We start from the raw sequence: 16,285 nt of genomic DNA on the forward strand, positions 1-16,285 counted from the left end.
ATTAAATATTTCTAATAATCTTTGTGTGCCTTAACCAACCAGCCTGTTGCCTTACACAAGAATTTAGCTAAAGAGGCCACTCTTTGTGACCACTGTCACAGGTTGACCTAGTGGTCTTTATGTTTGGGCAAGTAAGGGTGATGAGTTTGTCTTTTGGATAAGAATCCTTACCAGGGCAGTCCAGATCCTGTGTCAATAATCCCTAATGTCCAGTGCTGGTGCCTGCAAGTCTAGCAGGGGGACATCAGGGTAATCTTAAAAGTCACAGAGTATGGTCAATCATCCAAACAGACCAACCAATCAGGTCTCTAAATTGTCTGTTCAGTCAAATTCTAATAATGACAAAGCGAGTCAACGCATGTATAGATAGTGTGGTTAGTACTTTGGCTTTAACTCACCTGGCTGCTCAGAGAGTGCTGTCACGTCCCCACTCACTCATGAGGTATAAGCCAGGGCGGACTAATAGTTAGCTGGTATCTGCACTGGCTACCTTGGCATTGGGACTCTGTGGTGGGCAACAGAAAACAGAGGTGCTGTTTGCTGATGTTTTCTTGGTGTAATGGATTAGAAAGTCCAGTATTCTGAGCTGAACATTAGAAAGAGAATGATTATCAGCTATGTGTGCAGATGGAAGATTTGAGAGAAGGAAACGTCAAGGGCAATTACCAACCAGTTGGATACCGATCAACAAAAAGGAGGGGTAGTTTAGCAATAGGGACAGAGGGGTGTGAGGGAGGAAGCCTGGATCCATTGCAGAAAGACACCATTTGCTCACACCCTCAGAGTGGAGTGGAAGTCATCAAGCAGGGTCACTTGAAACAACATTGAAATGAAGGATAGAGAAGGGAAGAGATTAAACAACAGATATAGGTTGAAGCCGTAGGTGTGGTGTATTGAACACTAGATCAGAAATGGAGAGAGAATGGGGGTAGAAGGAGAACAGAGCAGGTGAGATTAGTAGGAGAGAGGGAAGAAGGGGAAGAAATCTGCTGCAGTTGTTCGGATTTTCCAGAAGCCTCGCTGACATCAGGAGACCTGAAAGAAAAAATACAAATGATATGGCCAAGGTATAGTTCCTCCTTGCACAGGCTCTGGAGTACCACAGTCTTTACCAGGAATAACCAGATCCTCATAATGGATGTGTGGATTTAGAATACCCTAACATAATTTGATTTGTAATTATTAATTACATAGAAAATATGTTTCTTACTAAACTGTAAATACTGTACTGAGATTGTAAGGGTTATTTTATCTTATTCCATGTACTGCCTATTACATGTTTCAAACTTTCCCATGAAAAAACATTGCATAATTATTATACAGAATAAACCATTCCGATCAGTTTAGCCGATTTAGACCTCTCAGTTTATACAAGGCACATAAATGTAATGAAGGTATTCAGCATTCATGCTTGTTATGATGTTATTATATTACAAAATAAAATCTGCAAATTCTTTTACATTTTTTTTTCTATGCTCCATACAGCCAGTGTCTCATGAACTGTGGTATGGTTTTTGAATCCCGTGTCCGATTTAGCTAAACAAAGTAGGAGCAGGGACTTAGGCTGATTACTCAAGGTTGACCACAGTTAAACAGTCTAAACTACATTTTTCATTGCAGGTTTAGTAGTTTTCAATCAGGTGAAATAAATGTTGTTTGAATATGGTAGTGGTGTAGTATCTTGACAAGGGAACGTTCCCAGAGTACGAGCCATGTAACATGCCTAACATTCAAAGAAAAAAGAATCTTTGTGAATAAATACTGTACATTTTTATACGTATAAGTTATATTAAATAAAAGCTTTGCATCTTCTAGGTAACCACATTATATAACATGAATTTATAGTATGTGTATAACCACACAGAAACAAATTGTCCTTGTATCTTGTGAATGTTACTGAAAGACATAAAAATGCATACTCTAACTTTCTCCATATTGATTATGATGGCTTGATTTCTGTTTTGTTTTTGCAGCTCAAGTATATGGTGTTCATGTCCTGCAGATATTTGGGAAAAGCACTTATCTCTTAAAGCCCTATGCGTTAGAGTGACAGTACTCTTCCTGAAGTGATGCAGTCCTCCCAGTCGCTAGAGGGAGCATGGACAGCTTACCACACCTCTTGCAATGGGTTCTGGCCTTCCATAAAAGAGAAGACAACATTGGGAGAGCATTGAATTGGTTTATGCAGAGCAGATCTTCAACCTGTTAAACCTGTGCAGCAGATTCTGACAGCTGTCATGCCTTCACTTAAAAAAGGTGTGTTGGGACTATTTAGGTGCTCGGACTCCATGGAGTAGATAGTTGTTGCATGTAAGAGCAGTGAAAGCTCATAATTACACAAAATGAGTGATCCTAAGTTTATTTTTTTTAATTACTAGGTTTTAAGAGCAAATTTGTAGCAAAATGTATTGGCTGCAATTAAAAAATCTTATTTAAAAACAACCTCAAATCAGTTGCTAGTAAGAGAACAATATTTATACTGATTATTAAACACTGAAAGTAAAATCTTGGATTTCCCCTTTGTTACATCTCTGTGTATTAGAAAAATCAATGTCTGTGAAATACAACCCCCAGCAGGAAACAGAAAATTGTGCAGATAGTCTGGAGAACCAGTTCATAGAATAGCGCTAAGCTCTTCCATTATGTACATCGAGGTACAATTATTCTGCTCTGTCAAAATATGCCTTCAGCAAGGAAAGAAATACTTTATAATTGCAGCAAAAACTGTTAAACTGTTAAACTTTCACTGTGTTCTCATAAAGACTAAAAAGACTAATAAAGACTAATTAATTGATCAGTGGTAGCATTTCATGAAATATTAAAATCACACGTCTCTAGTTTAGCACACTGGAGTTTAAACTCTTTATGAACTCACAAACCATAATTCAAAAGCAAAAGGTTTTTCAATGCCACACACAAACAGTTATGTTCAAAAGCCTTTAATTGTCTGTAGCTCAGTTAAAAAAAGAAAAGTGTGCTAAAGATGCCAGGAAAATAATTAACAGAACCATCACTATGGAAATGTGTATACTAATCAAGCTGTATTACTTTTGGCAGAGAATCCAAAGCATTGCTCCAACACGCAACCTGGGAAACAACTGACTTTGCATTGTTTCAGGTGTCTAAAAGTTTGAGAAAGACACAGACTGCAACAAGCACTGACATGGCTGAAGCTCTTGTAGACACACCTGGTTCCTCATGAACAATAAATAAGTTGCTTACTGTAGCTTTATTTCAGTAGTGCAAAACATTCTACTGACTTGAAAATGAAAACAAGCACTGTAGATCAGGATGTACCTTTACAATAGTTTCTATATGTTTTACTTATACATTCATATCCGATAAATGTTGTTTAAAATAATATGCTAATGTTTGGTTATGCACTGCTGGATGAAAGAAATAAAATTATAATGAGGATATTTACGTTTGTAAAAGTGCTGCACAAGATTTTATAAGTATTCTTCAGGATTAAACCTGTCACAAAATGAGAAGGCTTCCAAAGATGATCTGTGCCCTTGTGATTGTGTAGTACTTCTGCTAAAGCATGTTGTTGCAACTCACTAAAGATCAATGTACAGTGTACCTTTAGCACTAAAGAAGTAAACCTATGGGTTCTTAAACTTAAGGTCTCCTCGTCCTATGGCCAGGAAGCAGCCTGACAGCTAAGCTGGATAAGACAAATGTACAATGACTAAGCGCTCAATTAATGTTTTTCCAATACATTTAATTCTTGGGTGTTGTCATTCCTCTATTGATGTAAAATCATTCGGTGAAAAGTTGGCTGCAACATTGTGCTTGAAACTTTCTTGCTGGTTTCTACTGATTTTCCACTGGACGTGACGCCTTCAAACATCTATCTGTAGGCTATGTGTAACCTGTATATGTACTTTCTAGATTTCTATCTTGAACCCGAAATTGGCTTTTTTAAAATGTCAGGGGAGTTTTTTCTTCATTGCAGATGTTAAGGGAGCATGAAGTATGTAAAGAAATCATTGATTGTATTACCTTCTGTTTATTATGTTAACAAAAACAAATAAATTATTCCTGAAAGTTTTAATTTAATTAACTTAAGTGATAATTAAGGCAAGAAAGCACATGCTATGCTGCTTTTTCCATTATTTTTAAAATTCTCTTCAAATTATCAGTGCTAGTCCCGCAGGATAATGTATCTCATATATTTGTAAATGCTAATTTTGCATTGATCTCTTACTGAAAAAGGAATAAAGATTCTAGCATATTGGCATCCAAGGAGCCACTGTCTTTTTTGCCATTCCAAATCAAAAGCTCCAAAGTTACTTCTCCAGTAAACTTCCTGAGTGTCTTGCAAGGAATATTTATATATTTTGCAATACAACAGAATACTGCAGAAATGTATTTACTCCTAATCAATACTTTGTTTTTTTTTTAAATTTGGATAAAGGTAAGGAAAAACCTCTCAAAATATAGAATGAAAATGTCCTATATTAAAAAAATGAATTAAGAGGAAGTAAATAGGTGGAACTTCTTTTCTGCAAGTACACATCCAACACCACACTCATTCAAGGCCCCTCAGGACAATTCCGGAACACCAAGATGGCATCTTGTACCTCCAGCAACATTATTTACTGTATCTCTTGCAGTAAATGCCCAGCCATCTACATTGGAGAAACAGGAAGGAGACTCGGAGTCCGCATCAGAGAACATGTCAGGGCTGTGAAGATTAAAGATCTCTCCAAGCCCATTGTTTCTCATTTCACCTCTGATGGCTACGACCACTCTAATCTCTTCGTCTGTGTTCTCAAAGACAGTTTTCCGAACTCATACATCAGAAAGACTACCGAAACCAAAATTATTCTGCAGCTAGGATCACACATTCCCCCTTCTCTCAACGACAGACTACTCTTCTTTTAAATTTTCTCCATTCATTGGGTGTTTCATTTCACACCTCTTGATTGGCCTCTCACTCCTCCTCCCTCCCAGCCTTTGTTCTCCCGCTACATTACCTTTGCCTACTGCCTTTTCTCTCTTACACCTGAAGAAGGCTCCACGGCCAAAACATTGTGTTTTCTTTCTTCTTTTTTTTCAGCATGGAATAAACCTATTACTTGTTCCATTACAATATATTCTATCAGCATTTCATTGATTAATAATTTTGAAACAACTGTACTTTACAAACTAGAGTTTCTATTGTTTGTTATTGCTTACATTCTGCCTATGGCAAATGCAGAGGCAGCGTGTGACGTCATAGTCGCAGCCAGGCTACAAACACAACACCTTAGCACTTTCATGGCTATTTCAGGGGATTTTAATCACATTTCTATTTCCACCCCTTTGCCTATTTTCCACCAGTTTATTAAGTGCCCAACCAGAGAAAATAAAACACTGGACTTATCAATGTATATGTCAATGCTAAGGATGCATATAGCTCCATTGCCCTTCCACCCCTTGGCAGATCAGATCACAACCTTGTCCTGCTTATACCAGTATACAAGCCTATTGTCCAGCACCAACCTGTGACCATGAGGACTGTGAGGAGATGGTCTCAGGAGACTATGGAGGGTCTTTGTTGTGCTCTGGAAGTTACCGAGTGGGAAGTGCTGTGCGAACCGCATGGGGACGACATAGACAACATTGCAGACTGTGTTACTGATTACATTAACTTCTGTGTAGACAACACCATTCCCACCACAGATGTACACAGCTTTCCCCAAAACAAATCCTTGATCACATGTGACCTGAAGGCTCTTCTGAATGATAAGAAGAGAGCCTTGAGGAGGGGGGACACCTACAGTTGGAAGGTTGAAGACAAGCTGCAAAGGAATAGGGTGAGGTACATATGGAGCAGCATGAGAGAGATCACTGGCTTCAAACAGACTGGGGGTGAAGAGGGGAACCTGGAGATGGCCAATGACCTGAACCAGTTCTTTAATAGGTTTAATTCAGGGCCCTCTGTGGCTCACCACCCATCCCCCCACAGCCACACACTCCCTAAGCCCTCGCAGCTGCAACTGCCCTACACCTCCAACATCCCCCCACACCCACGGCCACCTACAGCTACAACCCCCAACAGCTACTCGCTCCCCCATCCCCTGCAGCTGCCACTCTCCAACACCTCCATTAACACCTGCAGCACTGACAGGGCTATGAGCACCATCCCCCAGGGCCGGCTGACCATCACGGCCGACCAGGTGAAGAGAGAACATCAGGGTAAGGCCACAGGACAAGATGACATCTGTCCCAGAGTTTTGAGGGCTTGTGCTGATCAGCTGAGCAGAGTACTCCAGCACCTATTCAACCTGAGCGGGCGCTTGGAGACATCCCTGTGCTCTGGAAAACATCAATGCTGGCCCCGGTACCAAAGAAAGGGCACCCCTCTATCCTCAATGACTATAGACCAGTAGCGCTGACTTCTCATGTCATAGACACTGGAGAGGCTGGTCTTGTCCCACCTGAGACCCCTGGTCAGTTGATCACTGGACACCCTATAGTTCACCTATCGTCCCAATGTTGGTATGGAAGATGCAATCATCTACATGCTACAAAGGGCCTACTCACACCTGGACAAGGCTGGCAACACTGTGAGGATTACGTTTTTTTGTATTCTCCAGTGCCTTTAACATTATCCAACCCTTATTGCTAGGAAGGAAGCTAGAGGGGATGCAAGTGGGTGCCTTCATGATTTCATGGATCACTGACTATCTGACAGGGAGACCAGTTTGTTAGACTGCAGAACTGTGTGTCTGAACAGGTAGTGAGTAACACAGGTTCTCCTCAAGGAACAGTTCTTTCTCTGTTCCTCTTCACCCTCTATACTCCTCTATACTTTAAATAAAACTCTGTCGTGCCACCTGCAAAAGTTCTCAGACAACGCTCCAATTATGGGATGTATCAAGGGTGGGCAGGAGGAAGAGTACAGAGAACTGGTCAGCAGCTTTGTGGAGTGGTGTGGGGAGAACCACCTGCAATTGAATGTGGCAAAGATAAAGGAGCTGGTGATAGATTTCAGGAGGAAGAGGGTCCAACCTACTGCATCCATAGTCTGCATCCATGGGAGTGGCGTGGAGATAGTTGAGTCATACAAATACCTGAGTGTACATAACGACGATAGACTGGAATGGTCTAAGAACACTGAAGCCATCTACATGAAGGGTCAGAACTGACTTTACTTCTTGAGGAGGCTCAGGTCCTTCAACCTGTGTAGTAAGATGCTCCATATGTTCTATCAGTTGGTTGTAGTGAGTGCCATTTTCTACACGGTGCTGTGCTGGGGCTCAGGCATTAGAGCAGAGGATGCTAACAGGCTGAACAAGCTCATCAAAAGAGCATGTTCTGTCATTGGGTCTGATCTGGACCCCTTGGAGGTAGTGGTTGAGAGGAGAATGGTGTCCAAATTAATGGCCATCATGGACAACGTCCCCCATCCCCTCTATGACATGCTTTTGAGAATGAAGAGCACATTCAGCAATAGGTTGATCCAACCACAGTGTGGCAGGGAATGCTATAGAAGGTCATTCTTGCCTTCTACCATAACACTGTACAACTCATCCACTGTGTCTGGGCAGGGGCAACATTGAATTTGATCATATTGAATTTCTAAGTGAACAATGTGATATTGGTGATGTGATGTTGATTTCAGAAAACTGCAAAACGGACATGCCCCTATCCACATCAACAGGACTGAAGTGGAAAGGGTCAGTTACTTCAAATTCCTTGGCGTCCATATCACTGAGGACCTCACATGGTCTCTCAATGCCACCTGTCTGATCGAGAAAGCGCAACAGCGCCTGTACTTCCTAAGACGGTTGAAGAAGGCTAAGATATGTCCCCAGATCCTCACTAACTTTTACAGATGCACTTCAGAAAGCACACTGACAGGTTGCATCACAGTGTGGTATGGCAACTGCAGTATTGCTGACCACAAAGTCCTACAGCGGGTGGTGAAAACTGGCCAGTCCATCACTGGGGTTGCCCTCCCATCCATACAGGACATTTATGACAGACGGTGCTTGAGGAAAGCTCTAAGCATCATCAAAGACCCCACACACCCCAGCTACAGACTGTATGACCCTCTACCATCTCGAAAATGGTACGGGAGCATTCGGGCCCGGACTACCAGTGACAGTTTTTACCCCCGTACTATCAAACTATTAACCTCCCAGCCTCTCTCACCTACGATCTGAACCTCACAGTGCCTTCTCTCTTATCAAAAACTCAAACATACATTGAAATCTACCTCTACCTCACATGTCAAGAAGCTCACTCCCCATAATTCTCTATCCTTTATTTCATTCTGTTGATGTATGATTTTGCACATCTGATGTTGTTTTGCACACTACCTGTTGTCTCTGGCTTTCTTTTCTTATACAATTATTTTGTACTACTTATCATCTGAGAGCTAGCTAAGTAGCATTTCATTATACCATATACCTGTATATGAGTATAATGGCAATAAACTTGAACATGGTAAGTTTGTGAAAAAAAACAACCTTAAATGTTTTTTTTATATTTTTATTGATTTTATTTCAATATAGACAATTTTACTACAAAGCAATGTCTTGCAGAAAAGATGTGCAGGTTTCATGAAGTCTTGCAGATAATCATAATACAACCAGTTTGTATTTCCAGAAATAAAGGCATCATAGCCCTACCCCTCATTTCCACCACCTCTTTCCAAAAAACATTCTTCTCTGTATAAAATGAGTTAATAAAATATACAAAAACAACCCTTTCACTCTCGCCCCTTTGATAGCAATTTATTTTCCTATGTTGCAATGCATATATAGATATTTATAAGTATACTTTTTTAAGTATGTTGTTGTAAATTAAAATGCTAAGCATTAACTCCCAAACAGAGATGTTTGACCATGAATAAAAAGTTTAAATGAAATGAAATACATATCAATATAACGTACAACTTAAAAAAGCTTTTAGTTGTTTTGAATGTGAACTTGATAAACCTGAACTACAGCAATATAATGTCAACAAATGTTAACACAATTGTAGGATTTAATAGCTGTGTGCTGTCGAGTCTAAACTGGACCAGATACATTTAACATGAAAAATGATTGCTGTTGTAAAAACAATAAGAACATTTTGAAAAATTCCTTTTCTCCAAAACTAATTAAACATTTAAAATATCTGCTGTTTGGTTTTGCACAACTTACATAATTTTCCAAACCCAACCTAAACTGCTTATTATTAAAAAAATAATTTGACCAACTTGCGTCTATTCATTTAGAAATGTTTTTAATTTACTTAATAGACTCCATTAGTACACCATAGGATGACATTTAAATAAAACTTTCCTTCTTGACTGACTACATTGTTCATTGCTAAATTGCCCATTAACAATTAATCATCTGCACATTTTGTTTTTGTTGTATCAAATTCTAAATATTACCAATTGTTAGTAGTGCAAGAAATTGCGTTAAACATTCTAGGACAACCAGTAAACATGACGAGGAATAGAGTCCATAGTATCTGTACAAAAATAAAATAACCAAATTATTATACAGAACAGGAGAAAGAAAGTACCATCTTTTGCTTAGTAGCATCTAGGTAAGAGTTCTGAGACAAAATGCTTATGTCCTTATTTGCTGGCCTTCAAACCATAAAAAATGTTACTTTAATTAACATTTATTAATTGTCCGCAAGTAAATGACATCACTTTAGAGTCAAGCAAAAGTTAAGCACAAAACTCTCTTTGAAACAAAAATATAGTGCATAGATTGCACTCTTTGAGCCAAAACTACTGAAAATATTTTAAAAAGTCCCATTGCCTGTCTGCATATTTGGATTTTTATGGGAAAGCTGCGATCTTTTTTACTATAGCCACACACATTGTATCAACATTAAAAAAGCATTTAGAATCTGAAGTGCTATACTAGGTGTGATAGCACATGAAATTCAGGTTCACACTGAGCAACTTAACACATCACATGCCCCTCTAGCCATTTTGCCCTTGATAAAAGAGATTATGGCCTGCAAGGAAAATAAAGTTATGTATGCAAAAATTCCCTGTCAGGCTTCCCAGCCACAACATTTTAATGTTAATCTTTACTGAATAGCTGCCAATTTCCTATAAATTCAACTTGTCAAACAATTTTTTTTCTTAAATTATTTATATTAAAGGTGACCTGTAATATTAAGGAATTATTCAACCCTAGCAAAAATGTTTCTTTATAAGCTCAGGATGTGTATAAACTCAGCATTTGTTTTGTCATAACCTTGAAAGGACAATGAAGACAAGTCGTTGACCTAATATACTTCGTTAATCATCTATAAATCTTCTATGACCATACAGTATATAGAACAGCTACAGTAGCTTGTGACTGACAGATCTACACTTCTGATCTGTGGTTACCTCAGCTCTTTCAGTCGCAGTCTAGACTTATTAATCTTTAGCATCAAGAGCCTTGTGTTGTCCCTGAATTCCAATGTAACAGTAAAAAGACATTTGTGTTTGATTTTAAAAAATCTGTTGACAAAAAAAAGATGCTGAAAAAATACCAATACCTCTCAAATGTAAAAAGAATACATTCATCTGTAACACTACGAGACCAGAACCAACTTTCTCTCCTGGATTTTCATCTTCAAACTTCCATGTTTCAAATGTGCTTAAACCATCTGAAAAAGAAAATAATGAATTGTTATATAAAAACATCCTACATTCCTTGAAATGAATGGCATCATACATAACATTGTAGCCTAAATAACTCAATCAGTAATCACCATCAACTGTAACTAGTTTTTACATTGTGAAGCAAGATTGTGTAAGTGTAACACAGTGTCTAAGATTTTTAGCAGTTTATCCTTAGTAAGAAAGTAGTGGAAAAAACCCCAACATTTCAATCCAATATTGCAATCATTTGTCCACCAGCACCAGGATATTTTTGAATCAACAAAAATCACAGATACCCAGCTGGTTGAAATGTTCATTTTTAAAAATATTTTCTATGCATAAACCTAAAGGTGGTAGAACAGGGATAGATTAAGGCTGGTAAAGACATTTTTTCCCCACTGTATTAATGCAAAAACACAACATTTGGAACTATTAAGCTTTATAAAACAATAAAAAAATACAAATATATCAAACATATAAAATAAAATATCAAAAAGAACCAGAGAACAGCAGTTGCATTTGGCATTACAATATGGCACAGCATCTCCATTACATTTAATTACATTTAGTTCATGAAGCCTAACATTGTAATTCAAAATACTTGTGGGCACCAGACACTTCGAATTTAGCAAACAAACTTTAATGCCAACACATTCACTTACATTATTAATTTATGTTTTTGTCTATGCAAGTTAAATAAAAGATATTGGACACATGAAGTATTTATGTTAGTCAATGTTATTAGTGTAACATTCAAGACTTTCTTCTTTTTAAATTATTTGTAAATAAAACATATTATTTATTCAGTGAATGCATTGATAAAGTTATTATATTTTATTTTCATATTCATTGTTTTAAGTAGATATATATATGAATTATGCTTCAAATAACCTTCACTTAACCCTAAGTAGGACAATTTGTAAATATTACACAATACACATAGCCTGATGAAACAATTTATTGGTATACTAATAACGTTCTGCAAATATGCCAGATTCCACAAACCACAATCCAAGATCATTAAATGGCTCATTTTTATCTTTTTTGGATTTTTCTGATATTGTTCAAGTTCTTCATGGATTGGCTTTCTGACAAAATTAAACTCATTTGCCTTGGACTAACCAAGTCCCAGCACCCAGTCGTATCTTAAATATAAATTTGGGTAAGATACAGTATCTCTACTTTTCCACTTGATTCATGGTCAACAAATCCATATTCTACCTGGATGCTTATCATTGGTCCTCATTGTTAATTATTAGGAATGCAAATGTGCCTTCAACTGATAATGCTGCTTACTAGTGCTTTACTCTAAACTGAAAATATATCAAATCTCTCCCTTTCACACAGTTAACACAACAACAATGGGAAGCAGCAAAGGGTAATGATGTTGGGAAATACTACAAAGAGAATACTGCACTGTACTCATTTCTGGAGACTGGCATAGATTAATGATGACTAAGAAAAGGACAATAGAGACTTTGTAGAGACTACTTCTTGTGTACAGGATTAATAGATGGAGCTATAATTCAGATATATAAAGGCAGACATTAAATTGCCCCACGATGCTTAAAGAGATTTAAAGGTGAATTACCCTCTAGGCTTAACCACTCCCTCAGGCACTGTTTCACAGGAGACCCTGAGCAGACTTGTGGGCAGATGTGGTGATTTCATTTACAAAGAAGGTCTTACTCAGCCCTTTCTGAAAAGCATAAAGAACAATACTTGATTAGAATTTTGAGGTGTGATTATGGAACACATCTTATGGAAAAAACAACTTAAAGCATGAAATTATAGTTTCTGGGCACCTATCATTTGGTTATTGTTACACATCAACAGTCATTTAAAGTTAATGCATTTGCTTGCTTCAAAATTCATACTAAAGTTCACATCTTACCAGGAATCTGAACAGTTTAATATGATTAAACTTGAAATAATCCTTAAAGCTGATTTCACCCTGGAATGCCTTTTATTGACATAATACTGACATCATAGCATGATGTTTTACCATGATTATTGTTCTCCTTTGGTTTGGTTACATAAAATAATGTAAATGTTGTCAACAAAAGTCAACATATTGCATTTTTTCCACTAGTTCTTAGTTTTTTCTATCTCTGTTACAATACTGTCCAACAAAAACAAGAGAGACTGTGAGAGGAAAAAAAAGTCAATGTGTTGAACTGCAAGACAGCAAATGATAAAAACAATATCATGTAAAGACAATATCTATTTAACTGTCAAATTATAAGGAACTATATGGATTTTAATTTATTCATTGTAAGAAGGCAGCAGATAGAGGCAACATGGTAGTTCTGGTTGAACTACATTTCCCTAAGACAGATGTCACTGGAAAAACTGGTGGAAAACGATTGGTCTGGTGACATTTACACTCAGAAGCAAGGGGCTTAAAATCAAGAAAGGGCTATCGATGTCTGCTGGCTGTGAACCTGATGGAGCTACTGCAACATGAGAGAAATACAGGAGTAGACAAGTAACCCAACAATAAGCCAGGGGCGGGAACCATGCTTTTCTGAAAAGTCTCAGAGATGTTTTTGAAAGAGTAGTTTTTGGGGAAAGTTTTTATGGAAGAGTCACAGCTGTTTTGAAGCCAGTCAGCCATTTTGATCCCTGGTTATTTACAGACAGGAAAAGAAGAAAGGTTTTCTTGTGTGGATTTGGTTAGTTTTTCCCTAAATTGTAAATAAAGAGGTAAAAAAGGCACTTTTTATTAGTTTTTCATTTTAGTCAACCATGAAAGATTCATGAAAATAATGAACAATGATGATAATTAATGTCTTTGCAGTTTTGTTTGAGTGAGACTAGATGAAATCACGTTTGACTATAATTCAGATAATTCAGCCGGAAATCTCATCACATTAGGCTCATTGTTCAAGTATTTACCTTCTGTCTGGCAAATAGCACGCTGACTTTAGCAAGTCTAATCCTAAGGCGTGTACGTGATTGTACGTGGATTGCAAGGTGACTCAGTGTGAAAGCTGGGGATTAGAGGGGTTTGCCATTTTTTTCCTTTTTTTTTTCTTACAGTCCCTTATTTCCAGCTGATCGTATTTACACTCCAGAATCATGAACCTTTATTTTGTGTTAATTGATGGTTACCTAAACAAACAATGATAAGAATTCTACACTGTACTAATTAGGATAAGAAAACCAGAGTACCATGATGATAAAAAGAAAAGCAGTGGAGAGCCAAGAAATACTTTGTTTCAGAACTTTATTGAATGAGATGGAAGTTTTTTGTCACTTTTTCCCTGATACAAACTAGTTTTGCTTAACAGACTTAAGTTGACTAGTGCTAGGAAATGTTTCTGTTGTTAAGATATTTTCGTCAACTTGACTAAAACTAACTAAATCAAAAACTGATGAATAACTGATAACATAGCTTTCTACCTTACCACTGTGTTTGTTTTTTCTTATTGCCTATTTAAGGATCCTGTTACACACCGTTTAAAACTGTTTCTTACAAGCCTATTGAACATCAGCCCTTTCCCCTTTCACAAGTTTCCATCTTTTGTATTGTGAAAATAAAAAGTTTGTGTATGTTGTTACATAACTTATATAAACAGATGTGAAAATAGTTTTGTGTTGTAAGCTGCAATAAAAAAAATCATGTTATTATGATAACAATTGAGTTTTGGCTCAACATGAATTAGTTCAGTAGTTCGGCTAGATCCTAATGAATGCAATCTTGAGACAACATATGAATTAAGCAGTCGGCGTGACTAGCCAACCCCTTAGATATCCCAACCCCCAAAACGCCCTGAAATACATTGATGCAGATTATCCACACACCCCCTCACTATTGCAAGTGAGGAGCTAGGGTGTTTTTTCTGCAAGGTATATAAAGGGCAGCAGAAGGGATATGAGAAAGATATGAGAAGAGAAGACCTAGTTGGAAGACTTACATATGTAGACTAGCGGAAGTACACTATGCGATAAGATCTATCCTTCCTCCAGAATGTATTGTTAAATACTCCATTTCAGTAGTTAGAACCTAATGAATGTGATAGAGAGAAAAAATATCTGCTATAAGTGTTCAGAATGACATGTCGAGCTGACGAAATGCCAGCCTATCCAAATCCCCCAAAAGACCCTGAGAAATGCACCATTACAGAATCTTAAACTATTAAAATAATTATGTTTTAGGCTGGCCAGATCAGTTTGGAATTATGTGTCACACACTTCAGGAAACCACAGATCTAGCCCAGATCCAATACAGACTGAAACCATGTTCTTGCCGCCACAGGGCTGAATGAGCATCATAAGTGGAGATTTTGGAGAAAGAGAGGGAAGGGAAGGGAGGAAGCGGCTGAGGTTTTTCTGGAGTTCCATGGAGAAGTGATGTTAGGAGAGCTGAAAGAAAGAGGATACACCATGGCAGGTGCAGGGAGATGGTTTATTTCTACAGGGAGGCTCACATTGTAGAGCTGCGCGTTCAAGATGGCATTGAAACTAATCCCATCTTAGTTTAGAGGAGGAGAATGATGGTTTCTGAATCTTGCTGTGCTAGTAAAGGCAGTGAGCACTAGAGAGGATGAAACTGGAGCCAAGTGAGCAGCATCAGCGTGGTGCAGGAGCGACTAAAGCAATCTTTAGTCTGACAAAGCTGTCTATCTCTGACCTCTCTCCTGAAGTTTTATTTCTACTATAAAGAAATATGTTATCATTTATATTCTGGAATGCATGTAAATAAAAAAAAGAATTGTGTTATAAATATTAATTAGCTCTTCATCCAATCACAGTACTACAAGAGAACTACTGTTAGATGACAAAAATTAGCCAGCAGCCATATAACCCTGCAACTCATAACCGGCAACCCACTGAAGCTAAGCAGGTGTTAGCCTGGTCAGTACCTGGATAGACCTCCTGGGAAAAACTAAGGTTGCTATACTGTAAACAGGCGCTGTCCTTCGGATAAGACTTAAAACCGAGGTCCTGACTCTCTGTGGTCATTAAAAATCCCAGGGCGTTTCACGAAAAGAGTAGGGGTGTAACCCCAGCATCCTGGCCAAATTTCCCATTGGCCCTTACAAATCATGGCCTCCTAATAATCCCCCTCTATGAATTGGCTTCATTACTCTGCTCTCCTCCCCACTAATAGCTGATGTGTGGTGAGCGTTCTGGCGCACTATGGCTGCCATCGCATCATCCAGGTGGATGCTGCACATTGGTGGTGGTGGAGGGGATCCCCATTACCTGTAAAGAGCTTTGAGTGGAGCGTCCAGAAAAGCGCTATATAAGTGTAAGCAATTATTTTAATTTTTATTATAAAAAAAAGCAGTATAAACAGACATAATATATTGAAAGCAAGGGCTTCCATGCAGGTGTGGCTGCTGCACTAATTAAGTAAATAATATCCCAGTGTGCTTAGGGACTAGTAATTATGGCCTATAATTATGACTAGTACGGCTGCAAGAGGAAATCTCAATGACCTTGAAAGAGGGGTGATTGTTAGGGCATGTTTGGCAGGAGTTTCAAGACCAAGACAGCTCTTTGTGTGTAAAGTGATTTCAGCATAAAACTCTGAAAGAAAGACATCATCAGCAAAGAGCAACAATGGGCATAAGCACAAATTCCAGGATCATAATGTTCACACATTAGTATGAAGTGCAAGGAAAAACTGGTAACTACATAATGACAGTTAATTACAACCTAGGGCATGAGCATGAA

The 16,285-nt window shown here is 38.0% G+C and overlaps 2 protein-coding genes across 2 annotated transcripts in view; one reads left to right on the forward strand and one right to left on the reverse strand.

The window, feature by feature from the left end:
• The window catches only part of phlda3 (pleckstrin homology-like domain, family A, member 3), a 160,516-nt gene that overhangs the window by 125,703 nt on the left and 18,528 nt on the right, over positions 1-16,285 (forward strand). The window lies entirely within an intron of this gene.
• Positions 8,474-16,285, reverse strand: part of pkp1a (plakophilin 1a) — a 50,458-nt gene continuing 42,646 nt past the window's right edge. The window contains exons 13-14 of the mRNA XM_088639820.1: positions 12,192-12,299; positions 8,474-10,605 (exon numbers count right to left, since the gene is read on the reverse strand). Coding sequence (XP_088495946.1) covers positions 12,225-12,299 — 75 coding nt within the window. The 3' untranslated portion in view covers positions 8,474-10,605; positions 12,192-12,224. The remainder of the gene's footprint in view (positions 10,606-12,191; positions 12,300-16,285) is intronic.

The sequence above is a fragment of the Lepisosteus platostomus genome, chromosome 7 (assembly GCF_059453375.1).
Source record: "Lepisosteus platostomus isolate fLepPlt1 chromosome 7, fLepPlt1.hap1, whole genome shotgun sequence".
Classification (NCBI taxonomy): domain Eukaryota; kingdom Metazoa; phylum Chordata; class Actinopteri; order Semionotiformes; family Lepisosteidae; genus Lepisosteus; species Lepisosteus platostomus.